At 44.7% G+C, this 18893-nt stretch overlaps 1 protein-coding gene across 4 annotated transcripts in view; it reads left to right on the forward strand.

Moving 5' to 3' along the window:
- Positions 1 to 18893, forward strand: part of TMCO1 (transmembrane and coiled-coil domains 1) — a 114039-nt gene that overhangs the window by 57235 nt on the left and 37911 nt on the right. For all 4 annotated transcript variants that reach the window (XM_077277248.1, XM_077277249.1, XM_077277247.1 and 1 more), the window contains 2 exons: positions 11802 to 11861; positions 15036 to 15082. In XM_077277248.1, the coding sequence (XP_077133363.1) occupies positions 11802 to 11861; positions 15036 to 15082 (107 nt within the window). The remainder of the gene's footprint in view (positions 1 to 11801; positions 11862 to 15035; positions 15083 to 18893) is intronic.

An 18893-nucleotide genomic window follows, 5' to 3' on the forward strand; every position in this document is an offset into this window, starting at 1 on the left:
GTATTCATTACCCGCATCTGTTGCTGAAGAGAAAGCTTCTTCATGCTCCTGAGCATGGATTGAAAAAAAAGATTGGCCGGAGACTGACTTGCATCTGAATGCAGCCTATCCAAGCGACTGCTGGTTTCATGGCTTGTTTCACTGATGCGGGATTGCACCATGTTGAAACCAGCAGTCACTTGCTCTCCCAAAATCTTGAAAGAGCTTTGGAAGGATGCATTCAGATGTAAGAATTCAGGAGCATAGCTCTTTTCCTGACCCCTCTGTCGCTGCCGCCACGAACCTAATGGTGGTCTCGAGGTGGCAGGATCAGAGGGGTGGGGTAAAGGGAACGCTATCTGTTTAGCATCAGATGCGAGCAATGAAGGCTGCAATAATGCTCCACTGCTTGGGGCAGATGAGTTGGAGGGGACAGAGGGGTCAGAGGAGGGGTCAGTGGTGTGGGGCCTACTGACGTGGCCCTCAGTGGCGGACTCAGGAGGGATCGCTCCAGAGGGTGCAGAGGAAGATGCAGGTGCCCGGTGGCTGGAGAAGGTGCTGTGAAAGAAAAAACAAAAGAAATTAATATATTGATATGAAAAAGCCCTGACTGAAACCAAACTAAGTTAGACAGGTTAACATGGTTATTAGTGGGCTGTAGAATACTTACACTCTGCTCAGCATGGTTCGCCTCAGGAAGGAGAGGGCCGTGCCATATTTATATCTGCTCCTCTTCCTTCCTGCTGAGCCACTCGGGGCCTGCATCTCCGCGTTGAATTCCCTCTTAAAGCGATCCCTCAGTGACCGCCACAGCTTCCTAACCTTTCCACCTGTGAAGACGAGAATAAAAAGAAAAAAAAAAATTGGTAAATGCAATACATTACAGTCAGCTCAAAATATCACTGAAAAGTGAATACTTACATAGTTTGCTCTGCTGCTGTGGATGAAGGTCCTCCCACCTTGGAAAGATGTTATGACACACTTCGTCCCAGAGCCGACGGGTGACAACGGTATCGGCATGCCTGCGGTCAGCCATGTTCCACAGCGGCTCCCGCTCGCGAACCTCCTCGATGAGACTGTCAATGTCGATGTCATCATCGAACTCCTCTGCGGGAGCACGCTGTGAAGCCTGTGCAAAAAAAGAAAAAAAACAAACAAATTCGTACACTGAAACACTAAAGTACCAATAGAATCCCCCTCCAAAAAAAAAAACTCACTGATGGCCGACCGCGGCGACTATTCCGCCGACTCTGGGAGCGGCTGGGAGAACCTTCACGATTTGCTGACTGGTCAGCAGCAGCAGGAGACTGAAATAAAGGAAACAAATTCTCTGTAATGTAGGCATGTTTTCGGTGTTAAGTTATGTATGAAAATCTGTTTTGTGTATGGTGCAGGGTGATGTGTGAAGCAACTGTTTCACCACTACTTACACTTGGTTCCTCCTCCACTTGCGCATCTCCACCCGTCTCGCCCCCTTCTGACAGCTCCTCATCTGATTTGGCTTCCTGTTGAAACATAATTTATGCATGTAGTGATCCATAAAAATGTAATTTAAAAAAACTAAAAAAAAAAACATTTTTTGTGTTAACTTACCGATCCTGTTGCTGTGGAGGAGGGCTGTCCGAAGAGGACATTGTTGCTCAAGCTTGCTGCGGCTGTGGTCCTGGTGTATCTGTAAGTTAAGACACTTGCAATCTGCTCTACACATTGAAGTAGCAGATTTGGGGTCTTCAAAACTTACTTGAAAAGATTGGTGGCTGTGGTCCTGGTGGGCAGGTCCTGGTTGGGACTAGAGGCGCCGGCTTGCTGCGGCTGTGGTCCTGGTGTATCTGTAAGTTAAGACACTTGCAATCTGCTCTACACATTGAAGTAGCAGATTTGGAGTCTTCAAAACTTACTTGAAAAGATTGGTGGCTGTGGTCCTGGTGGGCAGGTCCTGGTTGGGACTAGAGGCGGCGGCTTGCTGCGGCTGTGGTCCTGGTGTATCTGTAAAGGCCCCGTCTCACATAGCGAGATCGCTAGCGAGATCGCTGCTGAGTCACTAGTTTTGTGACGCAACAGCGAACTCAGTAGCGATCTCGCTATGTGTGACACGTACCAGCGATCAGGCCCCTGCTGCGAGATCGCTGGTCGTGTTGGAATGGCCTGGACCTTTTTTTGGTCGTTGAGGTCCCGCTGACATCGCTGAATCGGTGTGTGTGACACCGATCCAGCGATGTCTTCACTGGTAACCAGACTGAGCCGCCGTACAGTGAGAGCGCAGCAGTGACGTCACCGCTGCGCTCTGCTCTCACTGTACGGCGGCTCAGTCAGAGCAGGAAGCAGACGGCAAGGGACACCGAAAGGCGAGTATGTACTGTTTGTTTTTTTTGGTAACCAGGGTAAACATCGGGTTACTAAGCGCGGCCCTGCGCTTAGTAACCCGATGTTTACCCTGGTTACCCGGGTGCTGCAGGGGGACTTCGGCATCGTTGAAGACAGTTTCAACGATGCCGAAGTCGTTCCCCTGATCGTTGGTCGATGGAGAGAGCTGTCTGTGTGACAGCTCCCCAGCGACCACACAACGACTTACCAACGATCACGGCCAGGTCGTATCGCTGGTCGTGATCGTTGGTAAATCGCTATGTGAGACGGGGCCTTAAGTTAAAACACTTGCAATCTGCTCTACACATTGCAATCTGCTCTACACATTGAAGTAGCAGATTTGGGGTCTTCAAAACTTACTTGAAAAGATTGGTGGCTGTGGTCCTGGTGGGCAGGTCCTGGTTGGGACTAGAGGCGGTGGCTTGCTGCGGCTGTGGTCCTGGTGTATCTGTAAGTTAAAAGACACTTGCAATCTGCTCTACACATTGAAGTAGCAGATTTGGGGTCTTCAAAACTTACTTTGAAAGATTTCAAGATGTGGGTATGGCTGTGGTCCTGGTTGGGACTAGAGGCAGCGGATGTGGTCCTGGTGCCTGGTGTATCTGTAATATGTATAATGGATTTATAGTTAGACCACCCCCTGAACTAGGTAATGTTTAAGATAAACACCCTGCTGAATTGATGTGAGAAATGTTCATTAAAGGTGAACACCAAAACCCCAAAACAGGTGCACGTTATACCATTCATTTCCATGTCCCAAAAAAAATATTTAAAAATGTGAACCCACCATGTAAAAATATATTTACCACATTTTATTTTCAAAAATCACCTCCCCCAAAAAACCTTTAAAGTATAACCTTTATTAACCCCTTCCCGACCCATGACGCCACGTAGGCGTCATGAAAACCCGTGCCAATCCGACCCATGACGCCTATGTGGCGTCATGGAATGATCGCGTCCCTGCAGATCGGGTGAAGGGGTTAACTCCTATTTTACCCGATCTGCAGGGAGAGGGGGAGTGGTACTTCAGCCCAGGGGGGGTGGCTTCACCCCCCCCCCCCTTGGCTACGATCGCTCTGATTGGCTGTTGAAAGTGAAACTGCCAATCAGAGCGATTTGTAATATTTCACCTAAAAAACTGGTGAAATATTACAATCCAGCCATGGCCGATGCTGCAATATCATCGGCCATGGCTGGAAAACCTGAAGTGACCCCCCCCCCCCCACCCCACCGATCGCCCCCCCCAGTGCTCCGTTATGGGGTCCGGTCCCCTCCGTCCTGTGCTCCGCTCCCCCCCTGCTCCTATGTCACCCCCCGGTGCTCCGACGCCCCCCCCCCCGTGCCCCGATCTCCCCCCCCTTATACTTACCAAGGCTCCCGGTGTCGGTCCGTCTCCTCGCTGGGCGCCGCCATCTTCCAAAATGGCGGGCGCATGCTCAGTGCGCCCGCCGAATCTGCCGGCCGGCAGATTCATTACAAGTACATTTTGATCGCTGTGGTAGGTTCTATCACAGCGATCAAAATAAAAAAATAATAAATAACCCCCCCCCCCCTTTATCACCCCCATAGGTAGGGACAAAAAATAAAGAAAATATTTTTTTTTCTTTTTCCACTAGGGTTAGGGTTAGAACTAGGGTTAGAACTAGGGGTAGGGTTAGGGTTACGGGTAGGGCACACAGAGCGGATCGGCCGCGGATCCGCAGCGGATCCGCAGCGGATTGGCCGCGGATCCGCAGCGGATTGGCCGCTGCGAATTCGAAGCAGTTTTCCATCAGGTTTACAGTACCATGTACACCTAAGGAAAACCAAATCCGCTGTGCCCATGGTGCGGAAAATTCCGTGCAGAAACACTGCGTTGTATTTTCTGCAGCATGTCAATTCTTTGTGCGGATTCCGCAGCGTTTTACACCTGTTCCTCAATAGGAATCCGCAGGTGAAATCCGCACAAAAAAACACTGGAAATCTGCTGTAAATCTGCAGGTAAAACGCAGTGCCTTTTACCTGCAGATTTTTCAAAAATCGTGAGGAAAAATCTCACACGAATCCGCAATGTGGGCACATAGCCTTAGGGTTAGGGTTGGAATTAGGGCTAGGGTTTGAAATAGGGTTAAGATTAGGCTTGTGGTTAGGGTTACGGATAGGGTTAGGGGTGTGTTGGGGTTACAGTTGTGGTTAGGGTTGGGATTAGGGTTACGGTTGGGATTAGGGTTAGGATTAGGGTTGGAATTAGGGTTACGGGTGTGTTGCGGTTAGGGTTGTGGTTAGGGGTGTGTTGGGGTTAAGGTTGTGATTAGGGTTATGGCTACAGTTGGGATTAGGATTAGGGGTGTGTTGGGGTTAGTGTTGAAGTTAGAATTGAGGGGTTTCCACTGTTTAGGCACATCAGGAGTCTCCAAACGCAACATGGCGCCACCATTGATTCCAGCCAATCTTGCGTTCAAAAAGTCAAATGGTGCTCCCGCCCTTCCATGCCCCGACGTGCGCCCAAACAGTGGTTTACCCCCACATTTGGGGTACCAGCGTACTCAGGACAACTGGGCAACAACTGTTGGGGTCCAATTTCTCCTGTTACCCTTGCAAAAATAAAAAAATTCTGGGCTAAAAAAATATTTTTGAGGAAAGGAAACACTTTTTATTTTCACGGCTCTGCGTTATAAACTTCTGTGAAGCACTTGGGGGTTCAAAGTGCTCACTACACATCTAGATAAGTTCCCTTGGGGGTCTAGTTTCCAAAATGGAGTCAATTGTGGGGAGTTCCTACTGTTTAGGCACATCAGGGGCTCTGCAAACGCAACCTGACGCCCGCAGAGCATTCCATCAAAGTCTGCATTTCAAAACGTCACTACTTCCCTTCCGAACCCCGACGTGTGCCAAAACAGTGGTTTACCCCCACATATGGGGTATCAGCGTACTCAGGAGAAACTGGACAACAACTTTTGGGGTCCAATTTCTCCTGTTACCCTTGGGGAAAATAAAAAATTGTGGGCTAAAAAATCATTTTTGAGAAAAGAAAAATTATTTTTTATTTTCATGGCTCTGCGTTATAAACTTCTGTGAAGCACTTGGGGGTTCAAAGTGCTCACCACACATCTAGATTAGTTCCTTGGGAGGTCTAGTTTCCAAAATGGGGTCACTTGTGCGGGAGCTCCAATGTTTAGGCACACAGGGGCTCTCCAAACGCGACATGGTGTCCGCTAATGATTGGAGCTAATTTTCCATTCAAAAAGCCAAATGGCGTGCCTTCCCTTCCGAGCCCTGCCGTGCGCCCAAACAGTGGTTTACCCCCACATATGGGGTATCATCGTACTCAGGACAAACTGGACAACAACATTTGGGGTCCAATTTCTCCTATTACCCTTGGGAAAATAAAAAATTCTGGGCTAAAAATCATTTTTGAGGAAAGAAAAATTATTTTTTTATTTTCACGGCTCTGCGTTATAAACTTCTGTGAAGCACCTGGGGGTTATAAGTGCTCACTATGCATCTAGATAAGTTCCTTGGGGGGTCTAGTTTCCAAAATGGGGTCACTTGTAGGGGAGCTCCAATGTTTAGGCACACAGGGGCTCTCCAAACGCGACATGGTGTCCGCTAACGATTGGAGCTAATTTTCCATTCAAAAAGTCAAATGGCACGCCTCCCCTTCCGAGCCTTGCCGTGCACCCAAACAGTGGTTTACCCCCACATATGAGGTATCGGCATACTCAGGAGAAATTGCCCAACAAATTTTAGGATCCATTTTATCCTGTTGCCCATGTGAAAATGAAAGAATTGAGGCTAAAAGAAATTTTGTGTGAAAAAAAAGTACTTTTTCATTTTTGCGGATCAATTTGTGAAGCACCTGGGGGTTTAAAGTGCTCACTATGCCTCTGGATGAGTTCCTTGGGGGGTCTAGTTTCCAAAATGGGGTCACTTGTGGAGGAGCTCCAATGTTTAGGCACACAGGGGCTTTCCAAACGCGACATGGTGTCCGCTAACGATGGAGATAATTTTTCATTCAAAAAGTCAAATGGCGCTCCTTCCCTTCCGAGCCTTACCATGTGCCCAAACAGTGGTTTACCCCCACATGTGAGGTATTGGTGTACTCAGGAGAAATTGCCCAACAAAATTTAGGATCCATTTTATCCTGTTGCCCATGTGAAAATGAAAAAATTGAGGCTAAAATAATTTTTTTGTGAAAAAAAAGTACTTTTTCATTTTTACGGATCAATTTGTGAAGCACCTGGGGGTTTAAAGTGCTCACTATGCTTCTAGATAAGTTACTTGGGGGGTCTAGTTTCCAAAATGTGGTCACTTGTGGGGGGGCTCCAATGTTTAGGCACACGGGGGCTCTCCAAACGCAACATGCAACGCTAAAGATTGGAGCCAATTTTTCATTCAAAAAGTCAAATGGCGCTCCTTCCCTTCCGAGCCCTGCCGTGCGCCCAAACAGTGGTTTACCCCCACATATGAGGTATCGGCGTACTCAGGACAAATTGGACAACAACGTCCCTGGTCCAGTTTCTCCTTTTACCCTTGGGAAAATAAAAAAATTGTTGCTAAAAGATCATTTTTGTGACTAAAAAGTTAAATGTTCATTTTTTACTTCCATGTTGCTTCTGCTGCTGTGAAACACCTGAAGGGTTAATAAACTTCTTGAATGTGGTTTTGAGCACCTTGAGGGGTGCAGTTTTTAGAATGGTGTCACTTTTGGGTATTTTCAGCCATATAGAACCCTCAAAATGACTTCAAATGTGAGGTGGTCCCTAAAAAAAATGGTTTTGTAAATTTTGTTGTAAAAATGAGAAATCACTGGTCAAATTTTAACCCTTATAACTTCCTAGCAAAAAAAAAAATTGTTTCCAAAATTGTGCTGATGTAAAGTAGACATGTGGGAAATGTTATTTATTAACCATTTTGTGTCACATAACTCTCTGGTTTAACAGAATAAAAATTCAAAATGTGAAAATTGCGAAATTTTCTAATTTTTTGCCAAATTTCCGTTTTTTTCACAAATAAACTCAGAAATTATCGACCTAAATTTACCACTAACATGAAGCCCAATATGTCACGAAAAAACAGTCTCAGAATCGCTAGGATCCGTTGAAGTGTTCCTGAGTTATTACCTCATAAAGGGACACTGGTCAGAATTGCAAAAAACGGCAAGGTCATTAAGGCCAAAATAGGCTGGGTCATGAAGGGGTTAAAAAATGAGATGTCAACCAACTCTGTATTGCATGTGGAACCATTGGTACATACACCAGTTTTAAATTTACCTTTCTGAAATGATACTACGGACATTTTTTTAAAACAAACATTTTATCCTTTTTTTTTTTTTTTTTTTTTTCTTCACATCACAATTGGGAGCTGAAATGCTCTTTATTTTAAATACAAGTACGGTACATCAACTGCAAATGGTTTCAACAGAAAATCATCACTTTGAAATAGAAAAAAATAAAAAAACACTCACACATTCAAACCACAAGCTGCAGACTAGACTTTGCAAAAATACATCAGATTTTAAAAAAAAAAAAAAATAAGAAAAAAAAAATACACACATTTAAACCACAGCCTGCACAGACCACTATACTTAGTAAATCCATCAGAAAAAGGCAATTAACCAATTAGGCATGGACAAATGCACATGCAATCAACATGATGCGCACAAACATGCCTGGTATGTGTCCGCGTTCAGGATTGCATCAGGATTTGGTCAGGATTTTCCATCAGTATTTGTAATCCAAAACCAGGAGTGTAACAATTAGAGGAAAAGTATAATAGAAACATATGCACCACTACTGCATTTATCACCCACACAAATACTAATGAAAAATCCTGACCAAATCCTGATGAAATCCTGAACGTGGACACATACCCTCCCACATGAACAGGCATAAGATTGGCGAAGGCATAATAAGGTGCAGGCACATGAAGACATACTTACAAAAGCACACAGCCGTACAAAAATACACACACACACACGCACGCACGCACATAAGCTTTATGCAAATACACATATGTACAACAAAGGCAGAAAGGTGGACCCAATCAGAAGACGCACACACATACACACACACACATGTAAAAAAGGCTGACAATCCTTTGGCTGGAGCTGCATGTCTTCACAGTGGCTGGCATCAGGGTGGATCTGGACTCTAGCATGGCACTGGCTGGTGCAGGACGATGGCAGGCCTCTGGTTCTCTTCAGGTTTTAAGCTCTTGCTGTAGTCAGTACCTCATACACACACAAATGCACAGGCACACAGATGCACACAAAAATTGAAATACACTGGCTCTATGGTGGCTGGAGTCTTGTGGCAGGCTCCTGTGGCTGGCTCCTCTGGCAGGCTCCTCTGGCAGGCTGGGGTCTTGTGGCAGGCTGGCTCTTGCTGGCAGTCTTCTCCTCTCTGGGTCTTGCTGGCATATGTGGGGTTGAAGGCCCAGGCCAGGTTTATATAGATTTGGGGGTGTCTGGCCAATTGGCAACAAAATCCTTCTTCTGAGCATGCTCAGTGTAAAAAAACGTATTGCAGCGCTGCATTGCGTCGTACGACGTGTCCCGACGCATCCGTCGCTCATAGGCTTTCATTGTAGCCAACGACGCATGCCGCAGGATGCGTCACGAAACGTTTTTTAGGCGGAGACAAAAAACGTTACAATCGTTTTTTGCCGACGACGTGTCGCCAAATTTCGACGCATACGTCGTACGACGGACACGACGTATGCCAATCCGTCGCAATACGTCGCCAATACAAGTCTATGGGGAAAAAACGCATCCTGCAAACACTTTTGCAGGATGCGTTTTTTCTGAAAAAAGACGATTTGCGACGTAATGCAGTTAACGCTAGTGTGAAAGTAGCCTTAGCCTTAAAGTGAGGGTGATGTCAGGTGAAGAGGTGTATAGCTGGGTATGATCAGCGTAGAGATGATGCTGCTGATGGGTTGTCCAATAGGTAGGGCATTGTCTAAGGAGAAGAGGAGGTGGCCTAGGACAGAGCCATGAGGAAACTGATAGTAAGGGGGAGATTAGAAGAAGAGCCACAAAAGATACAGCGGAGGAGCAGTCAGAGAGATGGGATAACCAGGAGAGAACAATGTCCTTGAGGCTGTTAGAGTGGAGCATAGTGAGGAGGAGCTGGTGATCCACAGTGTCAGATGGGATAGAGAGATCCAGGAGAAACGGCAGGGAGCAGTGACCGTTGGATTTTTCTGTTAGTAGGTCATTAGAGACTTTAGAGAGGGCAGTTTCAGAAAGGAGAGTAAAACTGCATCCGCTGCCCACGTTGTGCTACATTAACACACTATCCGTCGATACGTCGGGCCGACGGTTTGCGACGGCCCGTACCGACGGACCAGGGTGGATAAAAATCAATGTTTTTTTAAAAAAATCAAAAAAATCGGATTTTTTTGATTTAAATCGGATTTTTTTGATTTAAATCGGATTTTTTTCAATAAACTGCTTTTTGAGGAAAATATTTTACCAACCAAAGGTTCTTCCATCATGAGATAAAGCTGAGTTGTTTAACTCAGTAGAATAAAGGCTGTATATGTGTAACATTCACAATGCCATGCTCTTCCAGAGGTTTCTGTAGGATGCTGACTATCCAACAAGTTTGGGCATGTCAACTGAATGGAAAAAGAAACTAAACCAAAAGTGAAACCAAGCTAGAAGTGTGGAATTAAAGGGGCAGTATGAACAAAATGTGGAGGCTATTAATAGTTTATACAATTAAGACATGCTGCTTTTAAACACCTACCTATTGCCATATAGTAAAACAAAAAAGATTTTTACTTACTTTGGGGTCCCCCCCTCACCCTGGCGTTAGATCGTTGCCCCTAGTTTCGTCCGTGTAACTATGGGCGCACATGCGCACTGCTCTCACTTCTCATTTTAATCGTGATTTATATTAAAAAAAAACCTTTTGATTTAAATCAGTGATTTAAATCATGATTAAAATCATGATTTAAATCGATCCGATTTAAATAGAAAAAAATCTTTTGATTTAAATCGTGATTTAAATCATGATTTAAATCGGCGTGATTTAAATCAATCCACCCTGCGACGGACTAGTATGAAAGTAGCCTAAGTCCTGCTCAGAGAGATACTCTGAAGAAACCGCAATGAAAGATGAACTTTGAGACATGAGGGACTGATATGTGAGCACAGGAAAGCACTGGTTATTAGCTAATGTTTTAAGGGAAGTTGTCAGAAAATTAAGCAACTATTCTCCACCACCCCCAAACCGTTTATATGGCACTGTAACTCTTAAAAAGAGATCATCTATGACTGAGAAGTGCTGCTCCAGCAGTAAGAGGTCACCTTTCTGAAGTTGTCTGGAAGTGCATTGGGGCTTGAGGATGCACCTTCAGGTTCCTAGCCTCTCTCTATTTAGTACCTAGCAGCAGCCTCTTCTCACTGAGAGGTCAGTGGCCTTGCACCAGAGCAAACAACCGGTCAATCAGCCAGAGGAGAATGGCAGTAGGCAGGAAATACAGCGCGAGGTTGAGAAGCTAGAGGGGCTTCATCATGCCACAGTGCACGTCACACACGATTTCTCACTGCTGGCCCAGAGCTTTGTGGTCATATATGGCTTCACTGGCTTATCTTTTAAAGGGCTATACAGTCATATTAATGGTTTTGGGGAGGTGTTCTGACAGGTTGCCTTTTAATACGTCTGTCTGAACAGAGCTCCTTGATGCAGACATAAATGCTGCTGTGCTTGTTTGTCGTGGAAATAGGAGAGAGAGAGCTGGGCATCTGGAGATACTGACATGTTTCTGATTATGCTTATTACAAAAAACGACACAGCAGATTGAATTATTTTTTTGGGGTACAATCCCCATAGACTGTCTGGCTGTTCTTTTGTTTACCTGTACTTCTGGTTTTTTTTACCTCCTCTCCAGCCCCCTGTAGCTATCCTCGAGTTCTGATATTGGTTACTCTGAATTTCTTACCGGCAGCCCCTCTGTGACTGTAGACTGCATTTCCCAAGAAACACTGCTCACATTCTCCCGCCCTCTATACTCGTGCACTCTACCTACAAAGCACCATCTATACAGTCTCACGATGGACCAAATACTGCCCCCAGATTCTTCTTCCTGACACTGTCCTGCACCCAGTAATGTTACAGGTGCCGATGCTAGCACCACTGTGGTCTCTGTTCTTCGTCTCTGTACACATCAGCATTCGCTCACAACTTGAGGATCACTGCTCTGCTTGCTGACCCCACCTCCTGCATGAAGGGCTGTGCTTGACTGACAGGCAAAGCACAGAAGAGAATCCTGCACTCTGTGCTTTGCACATCTGTATCAGCAGTAAGGTGCTACAGGTCAGATGGCCACTTGTGACAGCTCAGGAGTAGACCAGAGTTTTAACAGCAAGTACATTGACATGTTTTCATTTCTCAGAGGCTTTACAATGCTTTAATACTCTGTGTTCCTGGAAAACTTACAACATTTGCTGGCATTTTTTTTCTTTCCAGTGGAAAAGAAAAAGGAAGCAATAACAGAGTCTGCTGGCCGTACGCAAAAGAAAAAAATAGGTAATATTGTTTTTAAATAAAAAAAAAAATGCATGTAATATATCAATCTTTTGTATATAAAATTTCAATTTTACAGTATTCTTAAAGGGAAACTGTCACCAGGTTTTTGCTATCTCATTAGAGATGAGCAAACCCTTGGATGTTCGGGTCTGGTGGACTCGGCTGAACAGTTACAAAAAAGTTCGGGTACCAGAACAGTACCCGAACCTGAACCTGGACCCCATTCACTTGAATGGGGAGCCCAAACATCCAGTGTTTGCCACGCTGTTTTGTGCATGACAACACTGTAAAAACCACGCTTCTGATCCTCAGTAATGATTTTACCATCGGTCAAATGACAGGGAGCCCGCCGCTGTGATCGGAGGTAAAAAGGTTACCTTCGATCACTGGCGTCGTCTACTGGGACTACTGCTCCCATCAGTCTACGCTTGCTAACGCTAATGACAGCGAGTGCAGGCGGCGTCTGATGGAAGTATCAGCCTGCGCTGTAAATAAATAATTTATAAAAATTCCTTGTATTTTTGATAACCAGCCAGGCAAAGCTCACAGCTGAGGGCTGCAACCGTTAGCATTGACAAGGCTAGTTATCAAGAATAGAGGGGTTCCTACTATGATTTAGTTTTAGTTATTTAAATAAATAATAAAAAAAAAAAAAAATGGCTTTGGGTGCCCCCCATGTTTAACAACCAGCCAAGCTAAAGCAGACTGGTGGGGACTGGTATTCTTAGGCTAGCAAGGGGCCATGGATATTGCCCCACCCCCCTCCCAGCCTAAAAATAGGTTTAGATGTACCAGTTTTCTCGCTCTGCCCAGCTCTTTTCTCTTGCCCTGTAGTAGTGAGAAGTGGGGTTGATATTTGTGAGGTTGATGTCAACTTTGTATTGTCAGGTGACATCAAGCCCACAGATTAGTAATGGAGAGGCGTCTTTAAGACACCTTTCCATTACTAATCCTATAATTGTATTGTAAATAAAGACACAGCCAGAAGAAAGTCCTTTATTTGAAATAAAACAAAACACACTTTCACTTTTTTATTTGAAAATAACAAAACAGTTAGTCACCCTAACGCCCATTCCACCGAAGCCCTCGTCTCCTGTAATAAAACAAATATAAAAAACAGCAATATCCCTCTCCTGTTCTTTATTCTCTCTCACGCCGTAATCCATGTCTGGGTGATAAACAGTTTTCAACCTGGACGGTGCCAACATGCGACTGTCCAAGCTGAGAACCACAGGGGAATGACCTGCTGAGAGCACAGCATCAGTGACTAGCGGTGATGTCGTCAGTTACCGCCGATCACTGAGGCTGCATTTCCAGCCAGGCAAATTAACTGCAGTGACCTCCATGAGATCACCGCTAGCTCAGTGAGAAAGTTTCACGTCGTAGCACAGAGCTCAGAGAGTTGACCGATTTTTCTCAGTGAACTCACCAGCTCATCGCTGCACCGTGAGACTTTGTGCAAGAGGCTATCTCACCAAGGTCAAATCAGTTCAGGGTCCCGGCTGGGAACGCAGTCTCGGTGATCAATGGCCTGAGAATACTAGTCCCCAGCTGTCTGCTTTAGCTTGCCTGGTTGTCAAAAGTGGGGGAGACCCACTGTTTTTTTTTTTTTTAGTTATTTAAATAATTAAAAGAAACGGCGTTGGGGTCCTATATTCTTGATAACCAGGCTTGCTAACGCTGCCAGCTGAATTATTATTATTATTATTATTATTATTATTATTATTCATTTTTCTAGCTCCATTTATTCCATGTCGCTTTACACGTGGAAGGGGCATTTATAGACAAGTACAATAAACATGAGCAAAACAAGGCACACACAAGTACAGAGGGAGAGAGGACCCTACCCGGGAGGGCTCACAGTCTACAGGGGATGGGTGATGATACACTTTTTTGCATGGCTGGTTAGTAAAAATACAGGGGAACCCACCCCAGATTGTTTTTTTTTTTTTTTTAATCCCAGCACAGACACCGGCTGATCAATACTCCCTTCAGCCGGCGCTTGCTTGTTATTAGTGGCAGCAGGTGCAGGCTAATGGGAGCAGTAGTCCTATCAGCCGACATTGAAAAACTTTTTACTTCCTATCATAACAGCTGGCTCAAGCTGTCATTTTAACCAAGAACCGAGGCTGTCTGACTGGCAGTGATGATTTTACTGCTGATTAGAAGAGGTGTTTGCCGTGCTGTCGTGCACGTGACAGCGCGACAAACACCCGGAGTTCATGGTGCCAAACCCGAGCAGTAACACAGGCTTCCTGGTGAAGTCTGTGTCTGTGCCGAACAATAGGTGATCAGTACGGACGCCGAACTTTACTGTTCGGGTTCGCCCATCTCTATACCTCATCTGAGACCAGCATAATATAGGAAACCCTGATTTTAGTGATGTATCACTTAATTTTCTGAGTGCAGCACTTGTGATACAATCAATATTTTTAGGTGTATAGGAGAATAATGAAGTTTTTAATGAAAATGCGAGTAGCTCTGTAGTATGCAGCAGAGCTGAAAAGCTGACCCTGCCCACTCCACAGTTCTCTATGTACATTGTATATTGGCGTTGAGCTGCTTATCACAGGAGGGAACTGAGTTGTACCAGGGCTCGCCTGCACTGTGGTCCAGGCAGTGATAAACATTCATTGTATGGAAACCGCACACAGTGTAATAAGTGACACATCCCTGAAATCTGTGTGTCAGCCTCTACCTCATGCTGTGTATACATATATATATATATATATATATATATATATATATATATATATATATATATATATATATATATATATATATATATATATATATATACACACACACACAATTTTTTTTTTTTAATTTGCGTCATTTTACTGGCATGGAGAATCATGTTATCAGGATATTTTTACCTCTCAATAAATGCGATAAAAACAAAATCCAAAAAACAATGGTAAAATTGCAGTCTTTTACACTATTTTCACTTCATTGAAAAGTTTTTTTCACTACATTTATTGGTAAAATAGATGGTGTCATTCAAAACTATAACTCCTGCAAAAAAACAAGCCCTCATATGTCAGTGTGGATGTAAAAATAAAAATGTTTTGGCTCTTGGCAGAAGGGGATGAAAAATAATGAAAATTGGTTGCAGGTGTAAGGGTTAGAACCATTTATATGTGGGGCTCAAAGTGTAACTTTTCATTCTTCTAGAGCGTCAAGAGGAGAAGCTGAAGAATAATAATCGTGATTTGTCTATGGTAAGTAACCTCCATTGCAGACAGCAGTGATCTTTGTGTTTGCGGCCTTTGCCACTGTTTTATATAACTCTGTAGGTTTTTGCTCTTCATTTAACTCCATGGCTGAATTTAATTGCATTTTAATCCTAGTAAATCTGATTTAAACATAAATGTACCTAAAATTGTTTGAGACAGGTGGGCTAGCAGGGCAGTTTGCCAAAAACTATAATCTCAATATTTATTTTTTTTTAACCCCTTTGCCCCTGAAGGTGGTTTGCACATTAAAGACCAGGACAAATTTTTACAATTCTGACCACTGTCACTTTGAGGTAACAACTCTGAAACGCTTCAACAGATCCTGATGATTCTGACATTGTTTTCTCGTGACATATTGTACTTCATGATTGTGGTAAAATTTCTTTTGTATTTTATTTGTGAAAAAAAACTGAAAATTTGGAAAATTTCACAATTTTCCAACTTTGAATTTTCATTCCTTTAACCCCTTTCTGACAGTTGACGTAATGATCCGTCCATGGCCAGGGGCCACATATTACTCACAAAATTTTATAATATTGGGCGGTAAAGAAAGAATAAATTACATTTTTACCACTAAATTGTTGTTTAAGCCCCAGGTTTTTAATTTTTCTAAGGGCTAATTGGAAAAATTAGACCTATTGTAAAAATTTCTCCTGAGTACACCAATACCATGCATGCAAATGGGAAATACTTTTCAGGCAGAGCGCCAAGCTCATAAAGGAAGGAGTGCCATATTATAGTGCAGATTTTACTGTTATGGTTTACTTTTCCCTGCATGAGTGTGTGCCATGACCCACTGGGAGAGCCCCTGAGGTGCCAGAACAGCAGAGCTCCTTATAAGTGACCCGATTTTAAGAACTACACCTCTTAATGAATTCATCTAGGCGTGCAGCGATCATATTGACACCACGAGTGTGTCACAGAATTTTATACCATTGGGCAGTGAAGAAAATATAACTACTACATTTTTACCACCAAAATGTAATTTAGCTTTAGCCCCAGATTTTACATTTTCACAATAAGTTTTACATAAAATTAGAAATTTATCAGTACAGTATATTTCTTTTTTTTTTTTTTTTTTTTACTTTGTCCGACTGTGACTGTCATGTCGGATACTGTCCAGACCAGGTCGTCTGACAGACGGCGGTAATTCCGCGTTTGACCACTGTTTGCTCATTGGCGTCGCCTAGTTCTCGTCTGGCTGCTCCGGGGTTAATTTATCTGATCCTTGGATTGGAAGCTGGGCCATGCCCATTTCCTTTAAATAGTTCTCCTGATCTTTGGGCGTCGCCGATTATAGCTTCTGTCTTAGGCTACTTTCACACTAGCGTTAACTGCATTCCGTCACAATGCGTCATTTTGCCGAAAAAACGCATCCTGCAAAAGTGTTTGCAGGATGCGTTTTTTCACCATTGATTAACATTAAGCGACGCATTGTGATGGATTGCCACACATCGCACCCGTCGTGCAGTGGCGGACCGTCGGGAGCAAAAAACGTTGCTTGCAACGTTTTTTTGCTCCGTCGTAAACGTCTTTTCCGACCGGGCATGCGCGTCCGGAACTCCGCCCCCACCTCCCCGCACCTCACAATGGGGCAGCGGATGCGCTGGAAAAATGCATCCGCTGCCCCCGTTGTGCGGCGGAGACAACGCTAGCGTCGGGAATGTCGGCCCGACGCACAGCGACGGGCCGAGCCCGACGCTAGTGTGAAAGTAGCCTTATCCGTAGTTATCTCGGTCCGGAGTGGAGAGCTGGTTGTTGGAGTATCGTTGCTGGTGGTGTATTTTCCTTTGTCTTATTTACTCCTTCCTATATTTGTATTTATTTTGCCCTGCACCTTTATAGTGTATTCCTGATTGACTGCGGCGTGGTGTATATTTTCCTTTATCCTTGTTTGTTATAACTGTTGGTATTGGTCTATTGCATTCACTGGGTGGTGGGCGGTGGTGTTCAGTTTAGGGCTGAATCAGGAGTCAGGGTGAGGGTGAAGGCCTGAACATGCACACCTTCAGTGTAAACTTCAGGTAGAGGGTCAGACAGGGTTTCCCTAGTCTGAGGGAAATTGCAGTGGCCCGGGTTATTAGCTCTCGCCCTCCTTGTATCCCCGTGACATTATAATCGGCCTAACAAAAAAAAAAAAAACGGGTTCCTTTTTTTTGTTTTCTCTTCTCTGTTTTGTCATGGATCCCATGACTTCCATGGCCCGTCAGTTGGAGGCGCTGTCCCTACAGGTCACTGAGTTGAGGGGAGCAGTGCAGCAACAGGGACTAGCAGTATCCAATATACAGGCTGGAGCGACAGGAGGAGTTAATGAGCCCAAGTTTCCTTTGCCTGAAAAATTTGCTGGGGAACGCAGTAAATTTGTTTCTTTTCGTGAAGCTTGCAAACTGTATTTCCGTATGCGCCCGATCTCCTCTGGTAATGAGGCTCAACGTGTGGGCCTGGTGTTGTCATTATTAAGCGGGGATCCCCAAGCATGGGCATTTTCGTTGCCGTCTGATTCTGCTGCATTTAACTCAGTGGAGGGTTTATTTTCTGCTCTAGGACACATTTACGACGATCCAGACAGAATGGCTCTAGCAGAATCTAAGTTACGCACTATTTGCCAGGGGGAGCGTGTTGCAGAGGATTACTGTTCTGAATTTCGCCGCTGGGCGGTTGACACTCGGAATGAGCCAGCATTGCGGAGTCACTTTATTCATGGAGTTTCAAATAGGGTTAAAAAAGCCCTCCTGATGTACGAGACAACTGCTTCACTAGATTCCGCTATGAGTCTTGTTGTCCGCATTGATCGCCGTTTGCGTCAGGGGAATCATGAGACGCCGCCTGTGGGTGAAGGTTTAGGTTCACGTGAGGTTGCTGCAGGTGAGCCCACGGAATCTATGCAAATCGCAGGGGTGTCACATGTTAAGAATCGTACCCCTGTACTCAGGAAGCAGGGAGCCTGTTTTTTCTGCGGTGAAACTGGTCATTTTATTAATATCTGTCCTCTGCTGTTAAAGAAAAACGCAATGGCGGAAAACTTCTGAGCTCAGAGGGTGTGGAGGAGTCCAATCTGAGCTTATGTATATCCTCCATGATGATTTCTCAGTGCATGCTCCCTGCCAAAGTTGTTGTCGCTGGCAGAGAGATACCTATCACTATTTTTGTGGATAGTGGTTCCGCCACAAATCTCATTGATGAGGAGTTTGCGCGCACTGCTGGTTTTAAGATTGAAAAACTGCCTCATCCTATCCGTGTGGTCACCATCAATTCTGCTCCTCTTCCACAGGGGGAGATTACTGAGTTCGTGGCTGAGGTTAAACTCCACATTGGGGTTCTTCATTTCGAGCAGGTCACATGTAAGGTGCTCAAGAGTCTTCTGGCACAATTGGTTCTGGGTTTTCCATGGTTGTCTACACACAACCCGGTGATTGACTGGAAAACTCAGGACATAATCCAGTGGAGTGATTTCTGTCAGGAGAATTGCCTGGCCACATGTGTGTCCGCTGTGACTTCAAGCGTTCCGGAGTCACTTCAGGATTATGTGGATGTGTTCTCTGAGAAGGGTTGCTCAGAGTTGCCGCCACACTGCTCCTATGACTGTTCTATCAGGTTTAAACCAGGGGCCAAGTTGCCTAAAGCAAGGATGTTCAACATCTCCGGTCCGGAGAGACAAGCGCTCAAGGATTACATTTCTGAAAGTTTGAGCAAAGGGCACATCAGGCCGTCATCCTCGCCGGTGGCAGCAGGGTTCTTCTTCGTGAAGAAGAAAGATGGCGGATTACGCCCGTGTTTGGATTTCAGGGAATTGAAC

This window comes from Ranitomeya variabilis, chromosome 8, assembly GCF_051348905.1.
Source record: "Ranitomeya variabilis isolate aRanVar5 chromosome 8, aRanVar5.hap1, whole genome shotgun sequence".
Taxonomy (NCBI): Eukaryota; Metazoa; Chordata; class Amphibia; order Anura; family Dendrobatidae; genus Ranitomeya; species Ranitomeya variabilis.